We start from the raw sequence: 22027 nt of genomic DNA, 5'->3' as shown, positions 1-22027 counted from the left end.
GGGGAGAGAGAACCTTGGAAAGGCTTGAGAATGGATGGAAGGAGGAAGAAAAGGCCAAGGTAGGACCCCAGAATGGACTTGACCCTTAGGTATCAAGGCTGTGGAATCCAGCAGGGGCAGTGGGGTTGACGCCGACTCCGCGCCGAGGTTCTTCGTGACCTCCTACCCCCTCCGCTTGTAATGGGTGGGTCCGGAAGGGCGGGCTCATGGAAGTTGCGCAGGCGCAGAGGGGCCGGCAGCATGGCGTCCAGGCCCAAGCGGCGTGCCGTGGACAGCGGGTCTCCGGTTCCTCGCGATGAGGATGAGGATGATGAACTCGAGGATGAGGACGAAGACAACGAAGACAGTGACGAAGAAGAGGATGAAGACGACGAGGTCGTCAATGAGGTGAGAAACACACGCGACCCCGGTTTGGCTTATGTCTGGGAAAAAACTTTCCGACAACCAAAGCCATGTGAGCGTGTGAGCTGCTTGGAGTAGCGACTTCCCCGTACCTGAGGGTCCTTAAGCAGAAACTGGAGGTGAGACAAGGTTCTCACTCAGGTTTCACTTCGGTCTTTTACACATCGCAGCCACAGAAAGTTATTTTCAAAAGTCCTGTCCCGGCCGGGTGCGTGGGCCCTCCCACTGCCACAACGGCACCGTCCTCGGTGGCCTTTTTTAGTTCTCAGGCTAAAGCCCCAAATCCTTCTGGGCCGCCGGGGGCCCCGAGTTCATCCTCTGCCCTCCCCGCGCAGCCCCCCCGCCGGGTTCGCGGTGCCTGCCTCCCTCACGGCGGCCCCCTTCTTCCCGTTTCTCGAAGGTCAGCCTCCTGCTCCTCTCTACGCGCTGCGTTTTTCCTGCAGTGTTTTCCCTTCCTTGTTCAGATCTCAACTAAGCTGTCTTTTCTGCCCCTCAGACCAAGTCCTGGTGATATGTTCTCCTAGAACTGGGTCCTACCGTAGAGCTTGGCATTAGAGGTAGTTAACACTTGTTGAATGAATAATTAGGACGGAATTGTCCTGAAGACCCCGGAATGTCTAATAGGTAGCCCCGAACTTAACACCTGCCAGGCAGAATTGGTAATTTATGCCCCTGCTCCTAATCTTTGCCATTTCTCTAAATGTTACCTGAAAACTGGGTTCACCTCTTGGTGGGTGATCGAGCCAGTAAGCACAACCAAGCTGAAGATTAGGAGAAGGAAGGATTTATTACTTGCAGCAAGTAAGGAGAACACCGGGGGTCTTTCCCAAAGCAGTGTCTCCCCCAAATAGCAACGCTGCTGTTTTAAGCTAAGGGTACATGCATATTCATGAGGAGGCTTGAGCAGGGGCGAATTCAGCATAACATTGGGGCAAAGGTCAACAGAGTCCAGGCTTTAGCTGATTGAAGTCTGGAGGGTCAGCATCATCATTCGGTCCTCCACCTGGGTGGGGGCCTTAGTTCCTGCAGAACTCAGATATTTCGGATATCATTTGAGGAGGAACTAGGACTCTCTTATGTCAAGAAAGCCATTCCTGGTTCTTTTTCTCAGGGACCCCCTAACGTATCTGCTTACATAAATGGTTGCCCAATTCACTAGCTGCTCAAATCCAAAACCCGAAAGTTAAGTGTAATTCCTCCCTTTTCCTCATCCCGCATCAGTAAATTCTGTTGGCTTTACCTTCAGTATCCAGACGTTTCTCATCACTGATTCTGCAATGGTCAAAGGCCACCTTTCCACCATCTCTTGCCTGGACTTCTGTAGTAACTTTTAACTGGCATGCCTTTTCCCGTTCTTGTTCCCCTACAATCTCTCCTCCACCCACAGCAGAAAGATCTTTTAAAAATGTAGGTCTAGGGACTTCCCTGGCTGTGCAGTGGTTAAGACTCCTCGCGCTTCCATTGCAGGGGGCATGGGTTTGATCCCTGGTCTGGGAACTAACATCCTGCGTGCTGCACTACGCGGCCAAAAAAAAAAATGTAGATCTGTTCTCACTTCCCTGCTCTGACCGCTCCAATGGCTTCCCATTTCATTTGTATGAATATCCAAAGTCCTCATGGTTATTGGACAGAGAGACAGCTAATATGGCGGGATCAGAATAAGGAAGAGAGTGACGGGGGAATAAAGTCAGAGATAAACATGAGCAGGGCAAGCATGGGTGCAGGATTAGTGCTGTGATTGTGGTGTGGGTATATAATATATTTCCCATGGAACAGAGCTTTCCCTTACAAAGCAGCTCTTTACTTTGGCCCCTTGCCTTAAATGTGGTCTTACCATTTTTTATTTAGATCTTTAACTGGCTTTTGCTAACTTTGGGTTATAGAACTCAGCGCTTCTTGCGTTAACATGGATAATCTCTCAGTTTGCCAGTGGTTGGAAATTTGTGTAGTAACCGTCACTGATGATAGTGTAAGAAAATAGGCACTTACATATACTGCTGGTGGGACTATAAATTGATGCACCCTTTTTGGGGGGCCATTTGACAACATCAAAACTTTAAAATGTGTATAAATCCTCTTAATTCAGTAATTCTGCTTGTGAGAATTTACCCTCCAGCAATAATAGTAATACTAATAATGCGTGATTTAGGATCCTCAAGGACTGATCTTATTTAGCACTTAAAAGCCTTTAAGCTTTTTTTTTTGGAGTGAAGTAATCCTTTCATTTATTTATGGAGTATTTCAGTGGCATTGCTTCTTAAAGTCTGTTATTATTGTTGTTTTACAGAGATAGATCAGGGAGCCTAGCTACACACACCTTTTAGTTACTTGTACATACCATATTTCCTCCTGCCTCAGGGCCTTTGTCTGTGCTGTGCCAGGAACTCTCTTTACTGGTCCTAGGTTCCCAGCTCAAGTGTCACTTCTCTAAGGGAAGCCTTTCCTGAATTCCCAACCTCCTATTTCTTAAGCTGTTATAGCACCATTCACCTGTGTTTTATAGCATGCATAGTTGTAAGCTTATATTTATTTCCATAACTATTTCCTTAATGTCTGTATTCCCACCTAAACCGTAAGCTCCAGGAGGGCATGATCATTCATGTCTGCTTTGCTTACCTTTTCATCTTGAGTGCCTGGCACAGTGCTTGGTACAGAGGGGTACTCAGTAAATTCTTGCCCAGTGAATGAAGCGTGGCCTCAAATTCATGGGCTGAATCAAGCTCTAGGCAATGCCAAGGACTTTTGAAGTGATTTTGTTCTTTGCTCACTCTTACTGCAGTCAGGTAAATAATAATTTCTCACTTGCTTTATCCAGAACAGACTTTCTCAACATCAAAACTAGGTCGCTCTGAATGCTTTGTTCTCCTCAGGCTTTTGTTTCAAATGAGGAGATGGTGTGAAGGTGCTCTGTCATCTGTGCAGATGGCAGTCTTGGCAGTGTTTGCTTATTTTGAAGCCTAGGCAGTTATAGTTCTTTTGGTAACATTTTCTTCTTCTTGTCCTTTTTCTGGCATGTTCCATAGATGGAGATAGAGCCAAAAAGAATGAGGTGGGGAGGGAAAATAATGCCTGAATTATCTTAGTGAGTTATGTATGATGACCTATTTTGTGTGTCATTTACAGGAAGTGAATATTGAATTCGAAGCTTATTCTATCTCAGATAACGATTACGACGGAATTAAGAAACTACTACAGCAGGTATTGTCTTTTATTCATTACACATGCATTTGCTCGTCTAAGAAATTCCAGGCCATTCAATATAAGTTCTGTCAGATTTCATTTTCTCTATTTTAGAATTCCCATTGCTACCGTCTCCACTTGGCCTGGAAGGAAGAACTGTTTTCTTTTCCACGGCTGGCTCCCCTATTTGTGCCTCTGCTCCCAGACCCCTTCCTTTGCTTAAAATATTTAAGTATTCTGTGTTCTAAAATACTCTCCCTTTCATATTTTAATTATTTGAGCTATTATTCTGTTTTTCTCTAATTCATTTCTAAGCTTTGTGGGGTTAAAGGAATTCTCACATAATGGCCCTGTCACTGATTCCACCATCTGGTGCCACAAGCAGCAGGCTCGCTGCTTCTCCGTATTCCTTTACTCCACATACGATGGTGTTGGTTCGCCACCCTTTAGAGCCTCCAGTGTCCAGCCCACCCTCCTCCCCTCTCTTCTCCTCCCTGTCCGCTCCCCTCCCCAACACCTCCTCTATTACCACCGACTGCCTCGTCTCAAATTTCTGTGCCTTGACTTCTTTGATTTGCTCCGGCTTTTCTTTCCTCTTGGGATTGCTTTTCTGGGTCATCTTCCTGGTCAAATCATTGAAATTTCATGATTTTTATTTGAATATGGAAATTAGAAGTTTTATTAGAAATCATACTTTGGTTTTATTTTTTTTAGGTTTTTTTAAAAATAAATTTATTTATTTTTATTTATTCATTTTTGGCTGCATTGGGTCTTTGTTGCCGCGCGCAGGCTTTCTCTAGTTGCAGCGAGCGGGGGCTGCTCTTTGTTGCGGTGCACGGGCTTCTCATTGCGGTGGCTGCTCGTTGCGGAGCACGGGCTCTAGGCACGCGGGCTTCAGTAGTTGTGGATCTCGGGCTCAGTAGTTGTGGCACACGGGCTCAGTAGTTGTGGCTCGCGGGCTCTAGAGCGCAGGCTCAGTAGTTGTGGCGCACGGGCTTAGTTGCTCCGCGGCATGTGGGATCTTCTCGGACCAGGGCTCGAACCCGTGTCCCCTGCATTGGCAGGCAGATTCTTAACCACTGTGCCACCAGGGAAGTCCCATACTTCGGTTTTAATTTAAAATATTTTTTTTTCTCCTCTTAGCTTTTCCTAAAATCTCCTGTGAACACTGCAGAACTAACAGATCTCTTAATTCAACAGAACCATATCGGGAGTGTGATTAAGGTAAGCAGGACAGTTGTGTTTATTCTGATTAAATTAGTTCTTTATCCTAAGTTCCTCCTGTTTTATAGCAAGTAGGCGAGAAACTCAAATTGGAAAGTATTACTGGTTTGAAGGCCATCTCAGCAATTCAGGGTTATTAAATGCAGTGATCTAGGTTGTGGCAGCGGATAGGGAGAGAAGTGGGCTGATTCAGAAGATATTGGGGAGGTGAAATACGACGGGGCTTAATGAATGGTTGGGTCTGAGAGTGAGTGGAAAAGGAGTTGAGGATGATACCCTAGTGTCTGGCTGGAGAACCCAGATAGCAAGCATGGAGGAGGATCAGGTTAAGAGGGGAACACGAGTTTGGATTTGTACATTTTGCGTTTGATTTGCCTGTGATACATGCAAGTGAGATGTTGCACAGCAGCTGGAGACTGGGGCATTTTCAGCACATAAATGGTCACTGAAGTCGGAGTAGTTGAAGTTGTCTAGGGAGGGCAGGGACAGACTCTGGTCGTAACAGCGTTAGTTGGGGGGGTGAGCTAAGTGGCAGAACCTGCCAAGGAGACTCAGGAGTGACAGGAGAGGGAAAAGGGGGAAAGCCTTGAGTGGTGTCATGCAAAGCAGGGGGTGGCACTCGGAGGAGGAGGGAGCAGGACTGGGACGAATCCCGCCTCTGCGTGTACCCTCCGCTGGCTCGATGTTTCTTCTGCTGCCTGACAGACTGCCCTGCAGCTTCGAGTCTTAGGACAGCAACAGTACTCTGTTTGGCCCGTGACTCTGCACTTTGGACAGAGCTCAGTGAGGACAGCTCGTATTCGCTCCGGGCACATTAGCTGCAGAGGCTCAGCGTGGGGCTGGCGGATTTCCTTGCAAGATGGTTCACTCCTGTGTCTCTGTTGGGAGCCCAGCTGGAACCATGGGCCTCAGTCTCTGTAGTGTGGGCCTCCCTACCCAAGAGGGCCAGGCAGAAGTGCAGAGCATCTTATGTTACCGGGTGATTTTCACCATTCATTTGATCAGCAGACGTGATGGCCTGTGCAGGTCCAAGGGGAGGGCGCATGGACCGCCCCCCTCGGTGGGAGGAGTGTCTAGGTCACTTTGTCAGAAAAGAATGTGGGATAGGAAAAATCGCTTCAGCCGTCTGTGGAAAATACAGTCTGCACGGTGACCTTCATCTTTCTCCGCGGGCATCTCTGACGATGAGGATGGTGCCTGCTTCATAGGTGGGGGGAGGTGAACGAGAGAAGATGCTTAGAACAGCATCTGGCGCGCGGCTCGTGCTCTGTATGCATAACTGTCCCCGTTGAAGTCTTTTTTTCTATTCCCAGCACCTAGCGTCTAGCTTATTGTAAAAAAGCAAAATAAACAACTCCACCTCAGTCTAAGGTTCCACTCAAACGACCTCACCTTCAGCCATCTCACTTGGTTTTCAAAGCCAAAATTCTTGAAAGATATTTTGCATTTGGTTTCCACCTCCTCTCCTCCTAAACACCTTAATCTGGCTTTTACCCCCAACACTCTCCCGATGTCCTGAAACTGATGGGATCACCACCATCTTCATTACTAAATACAACAGACGCTTTTCAGACCTGCTGCCAACATTCAGAACCTGTAGCGCACAACGGCAGGAAAATGAGAGGGTGACACCTCGGCAGCATCCCTTTATTAGCGCAGTGGGGAGAAGCAGCTGCCTGCTCTGTCATCAGACACACGTGAGCTCTAGCTGAGACCTGAGACCTGATGGATACCGATGAGAAGCAGTCGCTTTTATTTTTGAAAAAGCTTATTCTCTAGTCGGGGGATTCAGCCTTTCGTTGGATAATTACACAAATAAGTCTAAATTACAATCATGGCTTCCTCGGCTTCCACAGAGACACCTGAGGTGTCCCAGGGACCGAGGCTTCTTGTTCCTAGGACAGGGACTGCCAGAGCTTTCTCTGGAGGCTGTGGAGCTGGGGGGATTTGGACTCTTCTAGAGAAGGCGTTTCTGAGGGAAGGGGAGGGGGGCTGGGGACTGCGTGTGCGTGGCTGGCGCGAGGCTGGAGACTCAGGGCCCGGGTGTCATGCAGCGGGTTGCTCAGAACTCGGCTGCCACAAAGAATTGTGTTGAGCGAAGAGGCTCGGGAGAGGGAAGGGGTGGGCTGGGAGGGGCAGGCCTCGGGCCAGGCGGGGCCCGCGCCTCGGAGCGGCGGAGCCGGGGCTGCCGGCGGGGCGTCTGGCGGCCTGTCCAGGGGAGGAAGGCCGAGTGGGTTCCGGGGTGCTCGTTGCTTTTCACCGACTGGGGGTTTGGGGGTCTCAGGGCTTCACACTGAGGGGCCTTCCTCCTGCCCCGGCTTTCCGTCCGTCGGCACCACGCAGGTTTTGCCACGCTGGCCGGGGTCCCCCGACGTGCACGGGAGCTGCCGTGCTGCTCTCGGAGGACCAGGGCGGGCTCACGCAGTACGTTCTTCTGCGCTCCCCTCCCCTCTCCTGCAAGAGCCGACGTGCCCTTGGTCCTCTCGCCGGGACTGCGTCAGTCTCTCCTGAGCTGCCTCGGCGCCCTCCTGCGTTGCTGAGCTCGAGGCCTCTCTCCCGCGTCTGGCAGCCGCTCTGGCGGTGACGCAGGCCTTCGGGGCCTCGCCGCAGCCGCCCCCCTTCGTGTTCCCGCACCGCCAGCTTCCGTGGAAGTGTTCTGCTATGAAGCCTGGTCGCCCCCTCCGTGGCACCGTCGGCTTGGATCCGGGAGCCGTGTCCTCCCTCGCCCGCCTCCGGGAGCCCAGGCCCCTCCCGCAGCTCTGTCTGCTTCGACTTCCGCCCCACGGGCAGGCTCCGCTCCGCTCTCTGTTCCTGCCCTGAGGCCCCGGCCACCGGGGGGCGCCCTGGCGCTGCCGACCGCACCTGGCTGAGCCCGTGGGCTGGTGCCCCTTCGCACAGAGCAAGTTCAGGGACGGACGGGCCGTCGTGGGTCCCTGCTGTCCTTCGGTGGAAGAGCAGCAGCCTCATTTTATTTCATTCATTCAGCACTTGTTCCCCAAGGACTTAGTCTGGCCTGGCTCCGTGCTGGGGGCCGGGGATGCTGCGAGAGGAGTTTACAGCTGGGACGAGCAAACAAGCAACAGGTAAAAGAAGATGTGGACTCTGCGTCGAGTCGAGTACAGCCGAGCCAGGAAGTTCAAGGTGGAGTCAGGCATCTCACTCTTAGTTGTTTTCTCGATTCCTCATTTCCTCTCTTGCCCTCATTTTCTTCTCTCCTGCCCATGCACACAGAGGCATTGCTCACCTTCACTAGTGGTCGGGACCTGCCGGTGCTCAGGAAGCCTGGGTTTCAGGTGAGACAGTGTGGCGGACCCACCGAGAAACAGGGCCGGGCTGGCTCCAGCCAGACCGCTCAGAAAACAGACTAAAACGGTTTCCTTCATGAGGTCTATCTCTGTTCTGGATTTACAAGACATTGAGGAAAATGTCTTAAGAGTCTAGTAAAAAGAAATTTAGAGCAGAAGGCGATCATCCAGAATGTAAGAAGAGGACAGAATCAAGGGCGGTAAAGTGATGTGAACAAGACCACACAGTTTTAGCCCACGGTGCTTTTCTGAGGTGATGACAGTAAAACAAAGTTATCGTTTGAAAACTGGAAAGATAAATGAGGCCTGGATTCCAAGACTTGGTATTGCACTTCTTTCCAACCAAATATAAAATTAATTTTTTTTTCTTTTTAAAATAGCAAACGGATGTTTCAGAAGACAGCGATGATGATGTGGATGAAGATGGGATTTTTGGTTTCATAAGTCTTTTAAATTTAACTGAAAGAAAGGTTGGTTTCCCTGGCTGGCATCAGAATGGTTATTCCTTAGGCCAGAACCTCAGGAGTTAATTTTATTTAATGCATGATAAAAGTATCTTTTATATCAGACAATGATATTAACTATAAATATGTGTGCTCTTGTGAAATCTTATTGTAATCCTTTTTTCAGTATGAAGGTGTTTTTGTTTTCCTTTGAATACTCTGTACCCAGTTAAAGTCATTTACTGCCTGTGGTATAGAGAATCGTCACCTGGCTTTTCAGGAATGGGTGTCCTGATGTTGGTGTTGACACAGGAGCTGTTTTGCTGTCTCTGCAGCTGTTTTGATTCTGAGTCTTTGTTGCTTTTTGAAGTTGAGGACACTTACTGACATTTATTTCTATTTTCATTCATTACTTTTTATTGACTCATTGATGAGTTCTAATAAAAAACCAGCAGCTTCCCCTCCTTAGAATAAGATGCAGGCTATACTTTATCGTAATTTTTAATTGAACTTTTCCAGTTACTTCCATCTGTCTTTATGAGATGGATTAGAATTTCCATCCCGGTATGTCTGAGTGTTAGTATAACCTTCTCTGACCCCTGATTATGGGATGGTAAATAACCAGATATAGTTACTTTAGAGAAATACTTGAGCAATCAACACTGACGACATATAAGGTTTTAAAGGTTTTGGCAGAAAACTGCCCTTACCTGTAAGATAAAAAGTGATAGCTCTCACTTTGGAGTTTTCTCCTGTAAGTGATGGCCTGTAATAAAAAGCGAGCCTTCTCTTTGCTTTCTAGGGTACCCCGTGTGCTGAACAAATTAAAGAGTTTATTTTACGCCTCTGCGAGAAGAACTGTGAAAAGAGCATGGTTGAACAGCTGGACAAGCTTTTCAATGACGCCACCAGGCCTGTGGGCTTTCTGCTAAGTGAAAGATTCATTAACGTTCCTCCACAGATTGCGCTGCCCATGCACCAACAGCTTCAGTAAGACACTTTGGAAAATGCCTTTGAACAGTAGTTTTTTCCCAAGTGGATTCAGAAATGTGATTCAAATGGAATATGTTGTTATAGAAAGAGTTCTGCCCTTGGTTTGAGCACGAGTGGTGAGAGTGCCTGTGAGATGCATGCATTATTAATAATTGGCTTTTTAAGAGAGTTTTAATTACTTAGGAATATTGTGACAGTAGGCTCAATAATCTTAGAGATTTAAATGGTATAAAAATAGTTGTTTCGTATAGACTTTTTACCTCCATTTGACTAAAGCTTTTAACCCTCTTCACAGATAGATTTCTGTAACACAAATAAATGTTGAATAATTACAACAATAACAAACAGTACAACTCCTAAATTCCACTGGGATATTTTATGACTAATGCAACCGTGGTCCTGATACTGCATCTCTGGCTTCTCAGGGTTTGTTATTTTGTCTTTTAATTCAGGAGTTTTAAGTTTACAAGAATATTTTAAATGTAAGAAGGGCTAAGAATTGACATTGCCCGTGCTTTGAAATAGAGGAGGATAAAATTACAGGCAGGCCCCCAGGCTTTACAGAATATTGTTTCTCAGAGGTCATGGCACTTCTTTGTGATCTCCCTGGAAATAGTTGGTGCGAATGTAACTATAGTCTGAAGACCTTTAGGTTTCCCATTTTTCCTTTATAGATGCATTGCTTTTTAGTTTTACTCTCATACTCCTCCTCACCCCTCAGCTAATACTCACGTTGTAGTGCTGGTGCCTAAGTGTTTTTTGTTTTGCGTTGTCTTTTCTTCTGATCAGCTGGAGCTCGTGTTTGTTTGGTTTTAGGAGAGGGCGATCTGCTTTCTCCCGATCCTCTATTGAAGAAAGCCGCAGTGGGTTTAGGAGAGGGCGATCTGCTTTCTCCCGATCCTCTATTGAAGAAAGCCGCAGTGGGTTTAGGAGAGGGCGATCTGCTTTCTCCCGATCCTCTATTGAAGAAAGCCGCAGTGGGTTTAGGAGAGGGCGATCTGCTTTCTCCCGATCCTCTATTGAAGAAAGCCGCAGTGGGTTTAGGAGAGGGTGATCTGCTTTCTCCCGATCCTCTATTGAAGAAAGCTGCAGTGGGTTGTTCTGAATTTCTTTACATTTTTGTTTAGTCAGATGCACAGGGTTATTGTATGATTTAAAGAAAGGAAGAAAAGAATTAAAGGCTTCATTGCTATCTCATTGACTGTGGTAGTTTGGGGCATCTGTGTGGCCATTCCTGCAGGAGGTCAGAAATGAGTCCCAGACGTGGTGATTGGAGATTGTAGCAGTCACATGCTGTAATGGCATTGGCCATGGCCGTGTGCCTTTGTGTGCTTCAGTTAAATGTTTGTTGTTTTAGAAAATCCAGATCCTTAGGTATTTTTAACAGAGCAGTGACGTGTGAACTTGAGATTCCTCTGTTAGTTGCTGTGTATCCACAGCTCAGAGCATAATCTGAGAGTCATCGTACCATTTATTATAAAAGGCGCTGCCACAATCAATTGAATGTGCACCTGGATGCATAAAGAAAACTCATTGCTTTAGAAGCGTCCAGATCTAATGTCTGTCCATGAAGCCTGCGTCACAGCAGAACCCAGAGAAGAGGCCTCACCGGTTTTCTCTGTGCTCTGGTTTGTTGATGGATCTCGCCTCACCCATCAGCCAAACCTTGTGTGTGTGTATGCCTCGTAGGAAAGAACTAGCAGAGGCGCACAAAACTAACAAGCCATGTGGGAAGTGTTACTTCTACCTTCTGATTAGCAAGACATTTGTGGAAGCAGGAAAAAGCAATTCCAAAAAGAAATGGAGCAGCCAAAAGAAAGATGAGTTAATGTTTGCAAATGCAGAAGAAGAATTTTTCTATGAGGTAAGACCATCCTGTTCCATCTCTTTGTTTAGATGTAAATAAGGATTTTCTTGATAATAATCAGGATTTATTGCTCTCCCATTTCATGTCAAAGTCCTTCGACTGTGGCCATTCTGTTTTTAAACCTCCGTATCTAGAGCAGCCAGGAGCTAGTAACACAGTGAGAGTGGGGAGGAGGTGATTACCATGCTGACGACATGCCTACTGTGAGATCTTTATTCTCAATCCGCTCTGGGAGGTGAACATCGGCCTGTGTGCACAGACGGGGACGTTGAGTCCGGGGAGCTTGGAGCCGCTGTCTGGTCGGTGTGGAGGACGGGGTGGACCCTGCTCTCCCGGTGCTGGCTCATGTGCTGCCCTGTGCCCTTAGTCCTGGAGGCCACCCCATTGGTGGGATTTCTAGCACTTTCTCCCTGTAAAAGCTTGTGCTGTGACGGACAACCAGATACCAGAGCATATACTTTCTTATGCTGTTTTCCTCTCAAAAATGTTAAATACATCTCTGAGGAGGACATATTTTCCTGGATTGGAATGATATCACTTATTTTAAGGCGTCCACTAAAGACTAAACCACTATACATTCAGCTCTGCCTTTGTTTTTCAGGAAGTAAATAAGTGAAAATTAAATTTTTAAAAATGTGTGCCTCAGCACTTCAGGCAGACCATGTCAGGGACGTATGTAATGGGTGTTTTAAGATGGGCTGGTTACGCAGACCTCCCTGTCTTCACACAACAGCTTTATGCTAAGGAAGCAGCTGGGACATTGGGTAAGACCAGCATTTAAAGATGAGTCTTCTCATTAACTGTCAGATTTTATGAGTCTTAATTTCACTTGTGTATCATGAGATTATTTTGAGAATCAAATGAGATTATGAATATGAGCGACTTCAGAATTATAAACAGTATATAGGTGGGTAGTAGTGTTAATATTACTTAGCTGCTTGTTCCCCTCTTAGAAATGGAACACTTCTATCCCTACTCCTCATGTAAGTTAGAAATCTATTTGGTGAGTGTTTTATAACATCTGCCTGACTGTCCCATTTGAGCTTCTTTGATTTTGTGTTTTGCTTCCTTTAGCTGTCAGTCTTATTACATATGCCAAACATAGTATTTTTTGTTATCAATTAAGTGAGTTTTGCCTTTAGCTTGTCTGAATTTTAAATTTATGGTTCTTTGGTTTAGAAGGCAATCCTGAAGTTCAACTACTCAGTGCAGGAGGAGAGCGACACGTGTCTGGGAGGCCGATGGTCCTTTGATGATGTACCAATGAAGCCCCTGCGAACTGTGATGTTAATTCCAAGCGACAAAATGAATGAAATCATGGATAAACTGAAAGAACATCTATCTGTCTAACCCATTTCCCATGGACAGTGGTGGGCTTGTTTTTGTAAAAATTACCAGAAAACTCAGTGGAGATTTACTGAAAAACTCATGACTTTATTCAGATTAAGGTCCTCTACAAAAAGTAGGGTTCTGTCACCCATGTCTGTGACACATTTACAAAATATCTTTGCTTTTTAAAATTTTGGTCAAATTAAGAATGGTTGATTAAAAACTTTTCCAATAAGAAGAAAAACATGGAGTAGTAATTTAAAGAACTCAATAAAAACTTCTATTTTTAGTTGTTAAATAATATGCAAAAAGTGTTATTCTTTTCAAGACTATCCTGTGTGGGGTATGACATCCATCTTCACGTAGCGTCTGCACATCACTCCAGTGGACCAGCTGTTAGGCTGCCTTTGGGATATTTATTGCACATCAGATTTTGTGTAGAAGCTTCTTGAGAGTCACTGTATAGTGCATCTTTGTTCAGTAGTTTCAGGGCAGTTCTCACACATTTTCTGTTCCTTTTTCATTGTTGAAATGGGTGATAGGTGATCCATCACTTGCTGTAGAATATCCTTACTTTCACTAGGAGGCAGATTACTGAAATAGTATTGTGGTGCCAATTGCATAAATCTGTTTAAAACAAAAAATTATTATTATTATTTTTGGTGAGAGGTACCAAACATGACTGGACACTTCCCAGGCCTGGAGAATCTGCTTGTAGAATTTTGATTAGTTTGAACTTCTCAGTGGCTTGGTCTGCCTTTGTAGAATGAATGCTTTCTGTGGTTTACATGGAAACAATCCAATTGCATTTCTAGGATAAGTTGGGTCCTCTAGGGTTATGCCACACAGCAGAAGTGATACCCGCCCCTCACCACCGGGGGGAACGGGTACTTCCCCCAAGGCCCATCACAATTTTGCAACAGATCAGATCAGATGCTTGGGAGAACTCTGGGTGCATAAGAGGGAGTATCTTTGCGTCTCTTACTAATACCATACCATATCCATTTGCTGAAGCTGGACACACCTGTAGTTACTCCTGGTTCCTGCCTAGAACATCACACTGCCCAAGTGGTAGTGGTACCTTCACAGTGGGTCTAGCATCTGCAGCAGCCTCTGAGGCTAGTCTCCATTCTCACTGCGGTCCCTATAGCCCATTCACTTAGCAGCCAGAGGGATCTTTAAAATATATGGAGAAGAGGTTACCCTTGCTTAAAACTCTCCAATTGCTTTGTACTGCACTTAGGATCAACTCCAAACTCTTTATGTGGCCCATAAGCCCTACACCTCTGCTACCTGCCTGTCTTCAACCTCGCCTCCACCCCTTCTTTTCCCCACTTGCTCCAGTCTCAGTGGCCTGTCTGTTTTGAGAGGTTGCCACGCTCCTCAAGGTCTGCACCTGCTAGCCCTGTTCCTCTTAAGGTGCATCGTGCTTTGCTGTACATTTCTATACTGTGTTCTCTCTTTATGCTGTAATCTCAGAGGCGTGAACATTTCTTAGTCATCTACGGAGACCTGCCTTTAGTAGGTACTCTCAACATAATTTAGATTGGTAGCAGTATAAACTTATATTGAAAACGTAAGAAAAACCAAATCTGTCATTTGCTCTTCATGTATGAATTCCAAGAAACCCCCTTTTTCTCTGTTAAACTTACAGCTCAGGAGAGATTTCTGAGGCGATCCTGATGTAGTTGTTGTCAGATATGCTGAACTTATGGAAGAGAACCCACTCTGGCATCTTCTTGGTGACAGAGTAACAAGAAAGGGGATGCAGCTGTGCAACTTGCTTGTGCGTCAGCATTAAGTAATTACCTGACCCATCGACATCCCGAGCAATCTAAAAGGCAGCGTTTTAAAGAAAAAAGGATTTTGTATTAATATGGAGATCGATACACAAAAATATTTTGTTTTAAAAATTCCAAAATACTTCATACAGAATAGTTAAAACTACAAATTTGCCACCCATGTTTTCTAGTTTCAGATGTAGAAAATAAGACATAAACATGTTTTGCTCAAAACTTGTTTTTGAGTGATGATGATAATGATGTTAACTACTTTTATCAATTTCCGGGCAGCATGCCAAAATAGTGCAGCTACAAAGGTGAATGTTTTGGTCAAGAAATAAAGCTAGCACGTTCCCTGTCACGTTATGGACCACGCTCGCAAATGTCCAGTGCTTTACACTTGACGTTTTAGCTCATTTAATCCTCATGATAACCCTGTGATGCAGGTAACCTTACTTCTTCCATACAGATGAGGAAATCCATGCTAAAATGTCCTTTTTCTCCATTAAGAGTGCTTTAGAGTTTAGGTGGTGCATACTCTGTAACGTGCTTTAGTTTAGAGGCGCTACGTTAGTCAACCTCCACGCTGGGAAAGAAACAAATGGGCTGTTGCCTTTACTTCTTGTTGGGCATTAATTACATCACCAGGTACATGGGAGCAAACAGGTGAGATGAGGGGCTGTAACTGTTCAGCCGGAGTGTTGTAACAACTCCTCTGTGATGGAAAAGGTCTTCTGGACAGAGAGAACGTGCTAGCTTAGTCCTCCATTCCCCTGAGGGGAAGTGTATTTAAATACCAAATCTTTAATAACATAGAAGGGTTTTTAGTTTTATTTTAAAGTTAACATCAATACAATCATCATCCTAAGTGGGAGGTTTCTGACAGGATGTCCTGAATATGTGAAATTTTGTAAAGCGCACACTACAGGTGGCCTTATCCATTCTTACCTGCATAAAATAACCAGACAGAAGAGCTTTCCTTATGTTCAGAGTGTTTTCCTTTGAGCCAAAAGCAGGTTCTGTGTAAGGAAGCTCGATTCGCTTGATGATTTCTAAGAGTTCGGCTCGGATAACATCTGCCATCCTGAGTGCAGAGCAGTTGAAGAAGTAATCATGACACCACTTTTCAACACAGTCTAGGAAGGAACGAACAAAAAGCTATTTAGAAATGACTTGTCATAACTGAGAGAGCCCAGGCGGGACGGCGCTCTGCCTCTGCGTCCCTCTATGTCCTCTCCTAACAAGGTTGTCACATGAGTGAGTGGGAGGGAGGCAGCAAGGACGGGGACCTCCGGTGGCCGCGGGAGTGGCTGTCCCTGGCACCGCTGGGAAGGGAGAGGGTGCCGGCTGGCAGGACCTGCAGTGGCTGCGGGGGACTCCACGAGCCCACCAACTGTAAAGTGCAGGTCCCTAGCGCTGACCAATACTATATCACCCTCATCTGGCTCGTAAGGGGCAGAAGAGACTGTCTCAAGATCAACATTTCGTCCGGTGTGCGTACGGCGAGGATGTACGTGCCCACGACATTCAATCAAAGTAGGAGAGAAAAAGCTTACAGTACAGATAGCTCTGATCCATGAAAATATCTCACATACTTCACTTAATTATAGGAAAAGGATTACTACTAGGCTGATTTGGGAATTTATGATGTCACAGTTAAGCTCGCCTACCCTAGCTGCAAATTTTGTATCGAAATTCAGTCCCCTGGATCAGTGTGAAGCTATTCTTTCTTGCCGTCTGTGATTAGCTGGACCCAGAGTTTTGCCGTGGCCTGGGAGCGCACGTGGCCTCAGCACAGCGGGCCGCAGACCTCCGTCGGTCCTTCCCATCCACTCAGGCCCGTCTGGAGCCACAGGCGTGCGTGCACTTGGTCCAACGACAACCGCCACCGGCTTGCCCTCCAAAGATGCCAAGGCCCTCGTGTACTTTCTGGCTCCACTGACAACTTTCTCTGCTCAGCTTTGGAAAACTAACTCCCTGCTCCGCCACTCTGACTGCTGTCATACTTTTCACTTCACTTTAAACATTTTCCACACCATCTGCTGGAGCAAAGGAGGTAAAAGCAGCATCGTGGAGAACAAAGGTGAGAACAATCCTCCTGGTAGGAAGGGAGCTCCCCTCCGGCTGTGTCCGCCTCACTGCTTTGCCCCGTCTGCCCCTGGAGACCCCCTTCCTGTCTTTAAGGCCCAGCACAGGAGTTTCACGTGCAGGAGTTTTCCGTTCCTGCACCACTGGGAACGGGAACATACCCACCGTGGTTTAGACGTACCCGGGACTTCTGCCGCAGCTTTTCCCCAGGCCATTCTACTCCCCCGGACGCCCTCCCCGCCCCTCTCCCCTCCTCGGCCAGGCTTCAGCCTCCCTCAGCTCATCAGCCTATTCGTTACTATTACCTGGAGCTGGGGGTTTTGTTTGTTTTGTTTTGAATGCTCCATATTCTCTCTCCATCCAGTAGTGAGCGTGCCACGTTATGAAAGGCACAAAGCACAGCTCTGGCCGGTGGGCACCTAGAGATAGCAGTTCCTTTCCTTCCTCCCTGGACCCGAGAGGACAGGAGCCGCGCTGTGCAAGTCTGTGTCCCCCGTCCCTGTGTCCCCAGCGAGCTCGCTCTGAAGGCTGCCGGGCTGGGTGCCGGGTTCATGGATGCAGGGCCGCCCTCTGTGGGAGCAGGAGGCGTGTCTCTACTGCTCACCTGCGGGTGCCTGAGGGCCTCAAGCGCCATCCCACTCAAATGACCAAGGGGGCTGGAGAGAAAGGGTGTTGGACGAATAACAACCCAGCTTTGTCTGGGGAAGGAAAGGTGGAATTCGGAGGTAATTTCTGAGAAGGCCAAGCATTCACTTACGTTCGCTGGTGGAATTCAGAGCCATGTCCTGGTAGGCCTTGTAAATGTTGATGAGGGTGAAGTGATCTCCTTCAGGATGTAAGAACTTCTTCCAACAAGACAAGGCGGCCTCCTCTGCTCCCCGGGGCAGATGCGAAAAGCAATTAGGAGCTTTAAGATGCAAAAGGGCAGAAGGTCAGCAATAATGAGATGTGCCCTTTAGCCCTTTAGCACGACAGGCTGCGGGGGGAACGGATGGGGGCTCACTGCTGTTTGTAGCCCTGCTCCTGTCCTACTCTGTGAATAACATGCTATCCTGTTTACTTAGAAATCAGAGAACTGTAGGGTGAGCTGTCATCTTGTGCTTCTCCTTGCTCCTGTGTGTTAGCTTTTCTCAGGTCTGCTCAGCACAGCGGACCCCCTGCTTGTAAATATTACAGCCCCCGGCTCAGGGACAGGATTAGAACTCAGGTCCTAATGCAGCATAACCTTTGGTTTGTCCTGCCAGTAAAAGAATCAATTAAAACCTATAAACCAAGATGAATGAGGTGGTAGGAAATAAAAAACACGCACACGTGACACGTTTTTCTTGATCTGTACCGATTACTTCAGCAAAAGCGAACTTGGTATGCTTTCACCTGTCTGATTTAAGAAATTCACTGGGTTTTTATTTAGATTTTTTCATATGAAGGCAATTCTTATAATTTTCTACATTTTTAAACTACTAAAATATTTCATTATCATTTCAAATGGATCTCGTTTAAATCTATACCTGCTGCAGATACACAGTTCAAAAGAGCCGTCGAAGGAATACCTGTTACCATGGCAGCGATTGTTAGCATTTCATCTACACAGTCAAATTCACAGGATGCTAAGATAGACTTGGAGAGTTGTGGATCAAGAGGAAACTCTGACATGATGATTCCAAATTCAGAAAGATTTCCATCATTGTCCAGTGCTGCCAGATAATCTAAGTCTTCCAAAGCCTGCATCAAACTTTCTGGTGCTAGGGAAGACAAAATTAATAATTAGAAAGTCTCAAACAACCCAGATGGAGTAACAGGTACTGGATTTTCCCTCCCACACAAAACAACCAAACAATGAACAAAATATATGAAACAAGAGTTCGCAAGACAGAGAACATCAGGCAACGAAGGACAGTGATTCCTGAGAGGGGGACACCTCAAGAGGTAAGCCTGAGGACTGCCCAGCTTACTGCCTTGAGAGAGTTTCCAGGCTGTGGTGCTGGGAGGGGACCCAAGGGGAGCTGCCAGACTCCCCGAATTATGGAGAGGGTGCTGAGGGTCCAGGGAGACTAAGGTGGCCAGAGCCTGCAGGTCGGACCTCCTGAGAGGAGAGAGCTCTAGAGCGAGGACTCAGAGGATGTACGAGAGCCCCTAAGTCAGTCAGCAGGGCCCATTCACTCCACTCCAGGCCAGAGAAGGAACCATCCAGAGCAGCAGAGGGTCAGTGCCTGGTGCTCACACGGGATCTAGATATATGCCCGTTCCCACCAGCCAGGCTGCAAAGCCTCATGATTCATGGGACTCTGGGGGGGAAACACAGAATAACTACACCCCACATGTACACTGTTCCAGTGCCACCTAACTAATCCTAAAGTCAAGACCTGAAAGGATCACTCTGCATCCCAGGACAAAGCTCAAGAATATTTACAGGAATACAAAATATCCAGTATCCAACCCAGTAAAATGTACAACGTCTAGCATCCAACAAATATTATGAGGCATGAAAAGCAGGAAAATATAATCCCACAATAAAGAGAAAAACGCATCAATTGAAACTGACCCAGATGACAGAAATGGTAGACAAGGATGTTGAAAGAGCTATTTGCCAGTACAAGTAAGGACCAAAGGCTAATTTTCTCCATCCCTTTATTTCCCTTATAAGTTTATATGACATCAATAATGGTGTAGTTTTATTATATATGCTTAATATCCACCTACAAAGATAAATCCATTTATTCAAAGTGAGGTATTCTCCTTGTCCTTGCAAAATAAAGTCACATTAAAATGAATACATGTGTTTTTCACCAGGCCTCACAAAGAAGCAAATCACACAGCATGAAGCTGCTGGATTGTTCTACCCAAGAAACGGAAGGATTTATGAGCTACTCAACGGCTTTCACTTGTCTCACTTCCAACATGTTCCTGGCAGGCGGGAGACAGAGCCTGTGGGGACCTGAGAAGCAGTTTAACCTCCTTGTAGCTGGGAGTTCAAGGTAATGAACAGTACAAATTTACTTATTTGCTGCCCAAACTTTGAACACTAAGCTATTTGTCAAAATTTCAAGCAAACTGTGTAACTCAAAAGCCAGTCCCAAATTCAGATTTGATAAAGTCCCCCCATTCCCATCAAGAGACCTGGGAACACTGGGAGAGACCCCCGCTGCGGGCTGGGGAAGGACCCCCAGTGCTGCACGCAGCTCCTCGCATCCCCAGGCCTCTTGCTGGAGGAGAGAGCGTGGAACGGGCCTGGCCTCCACCTCTGACACGTGATTTGCCAGTGAAAGATCAGTTACTGGGAAAGCAAGTAAGTGTTGGGCTGAGGGGGGCTATGAGCAAGCCTGCAGAGAACCCAGGCATCAGCTAGAGGACTCGGGCGTGGCTTTCACCCCACCTGAGAGAAAAGAAGCTGAACGTCCCTGTTTTTGGTTTCTTTCATCAAGATTTAAAACTGAGAAGAGCCACGGCCTCAGGGGATTCTGTTCTTGGATTCTGACCCGTTGGCCTCTCCAGGGCACTAGCCAGGAGCACTGGTGGACTCCTTGTTCATTTGGAGACCCTGGGGCAAGGACGAGACCTTGAGAAATCACAGTCCCAGCAAGCAAACAGATGGGCTATTTAGAAAAAAAGGCCGAGCCATCAGTGAGCCATGAAATCAAAAGTAACAGAGATGGCCTCATCCACCAGAGGGCAGACAGCAGAAGCAAGAACTACAATCCTGCAGCCTGTAGAACAAAAACCACATTCACAGAAAGATAGACAAGATGAAAAGGCAGAGGGCTATGTACCAGATGAGGAACAAGATAAAACCCCAGAAAAACAACTAAATGAAGTGGAGACAGGCAACCTTCCAGAAAAGAATTCAGAATAATGATAGTGAAGATGATCCAGGACCTCGGAAAAAGAATGGAGGCAAAGATCGAGAAGATGCAAGAAATGTTTAACAAAGACCTAGAAGGATTAAAGAACAAACAAACAGAGATGAACGATACAATGACTGAAATGAAAACTACATTAGAAGGAATCAATAGCAGAATAACTGAGGCAGAAGAACAGATAAGTGATCTGGAAGACAGAATGGTGGAATTCACTGCTGCGGAACAGAATAAAGAAAAAAGAATGAAAAGAAATGAAGACAGCCTAAGAGACCTCTGCGACAACATTAAACACAACAACATTCGCATTATAGGGGTCCCAGAAGGAGAAGAGAGAGAGAAAGGACCAGAGAAAATATTTGAAGAGATTATAGTCGAAAGCTTCCCTAACATGGGAAAGGAAATAGCCACCCAAGTCCAGGAAGCGCAGCGAGTCCCATACAGGATAAACCCAAGGAGAAACACGCCGAGACACATAGTAATCAAATTGGCAAAAGTTAAAGACAAAGAAAAATTATTGAAAGCAGCAAGGGAAAAACGACAAATAACATACAAGGGAACTCCCAGAAGGTTAACAGCTGATTTCTCAGCAGAAACTCTACAAGCCAGAAGGGAGTGGCATGATATACTTAAAGTGATGAAAGGGAAGAACTTACAACCAAGATTACTCTACCCAGCAAGGATCTCATTCAGATTCGACAGAGAAATCGAAAGCTTTACAGACAAGCAAAAGCTAAGAGAATTCAGCACCACCAAACCAGCTCTACAACAAATGCTAAAGGAACTTGTTTGAGTGGGAAACACAAGAGGAGAAAAGGAACTACAAAAACAAACTCAAAACAATTAAGAAAATGGTCATAGGAACATACATATTGATAATTACCTTAAATGTGAATGGATTAAATGCTCCAACCAAAAGACAGAGTCTCGCTGAATGGATACAAAAACAAGACCCATATGTATGCTGTCTACAAAAGACCCACTTCAGACCTAGGGACGGATACAGACTGAAAGTGAGGGGATGGTAAAAGATATTCCCTGCAAATGGAAATCAAAAGAAAGCTGGAGTAGCAATACTCATATCAGATAAAATAGACTTTAAAATAAAGAATGTTACAAGAGACAAGGAAGGACACTACATAACGATCAAGGGATCAATCCAAGAAGAACATATAACAATTATAAATATATATGCACCCAACATAGGAGCACCTCCATACATAAGGCGAATGCTAACAGCTCTAAAAGAGGAAATTGACAGTAACACAGTAATAGTGGGGGGCTTTAACACCTCACTTACACCAATGGGCAGATCATTCAGACAGAAAATTAAAAAGGAAACAGAAGCTTTAAATGACACACTAGACCAGATAGATTTAATTGATATTTATAGGACATTCCATCCAAAAACAGCAGATTACACTTTCTTCTCAAGAGCGCACGGAACATTCTCCAGGATAGATCACATCTTGGGTCACAAATCAAGCCTCAGTAAATTTAAGAAAATTGAAATCATATCAAGCATCTCTTCCGACCACAACGCTATGAGATAAGAAATCAA

General features: G+C 46.0%; 2 protein-coding genes across 5 annotated transcripts in view; one reads left to right on the top strand and one right to left on the bottom strand.

The window, feature by feature from the left end:
* Positions 1 to 214: 214 nt before the first annotated feature.
* BCCIP (BRCA2 and CDKN1A interacting protein) lies at positions 215 to 13011 on the top strand. The gene is made up of 7 exons (XM_061184638.1): positions 215 to 387; positions 3526 to 3600; positions 4726 to 4806; positions 8492 to 8581; positions 9357 to 9544; positions 11237 to 11411; positions 12594 to 13011. Exons 1-7 carry the CDS (start codon positions 241 to 243, stop codon positions 12762 to 12764), a joined length of 927 nt encoding a protein of 308 aa, XP_061040621.1. The 5' UTR covers positions 215 to 240; the 3' UTR covers positions 12765 to 13011.
* DHX32 (DEAH-box helicase 32 (putative)) overlaps positions 12818 to 22027 on the bottom strand; it is a 55267-nt gene continuing 46057 nt past the window's right edge. For 3 of the 4 annotated variants that reach the window (XM_061184175.1, XM_061184089.1, XM_061184266.1), the window contains 5 exons: positions 18163 to 18354; positions 17370 to 17519; positions 15473 to 15660; positions 14396 to 14577; positions 12818 to 13370 (listed from right to left, as the gene is read on the bottom strand). In XM_061184175.1, coding sequence (XP_061040158.1) covers positions 13199 to 13370; positions 14396 to 14577; positions 15473 to 15660; positions 17370 to 17519; positions 18163 to 18354 — 884 coding nt within the window. In that variant the 3' untranslated portion in view covers positions 12818 to 13198. The remainder of the gene's footprint in view (positions 13371 to 14395; positions 14578 to 15472; positions 15661 to 17369; positions 17520 to 18162; positions 18355 to 22027) is intronic. The other variant, XM_061184356.1, reaches the window with a different exon arrangement.

This window comes from Eubalaena glacialis, chromosome 1, assembly GCF_028564815.1.
Source record: "Eubalaena glacialis isolate mEubGla1 chromosome 1, mEubGla1.1.hap2.+ XY, whole genome shotgun sequence".
NCBI lineage: Eukaryota > Metazoa > Chordata > Mammalia > Artiodactyla > Balaenidae > Eubalaena > Eubalaena glacialis.
Note: the sequence above shows the minus strand (reverse complement) of the source record. Positions and strands in the feature narration are given on the sequence as shown.

Coding starts and splice junctions, on each gene's coding strand:
- BCCIP (XM_061184638.1), top strand. CDS start 241: ATGGCGTCCAGGCCCAAGCGGCGTGCCGTGGACAGCGGGTCTCCGGTT. Junction 4,807..8,491: donor ATATCGGGAGTGTGATTAAG/GTAAGCAGGACA, acceptor TTTTTAAAATAG/CAAACGGATGTTTCAGAAGA. Junction 11,412..12,593: donor AAGAAGAATTTTTCTATGAG/GTAAGACCATCC, acceptor TCTTTGGTTTAG/AAGGCAATCCTGAAGTTCAA.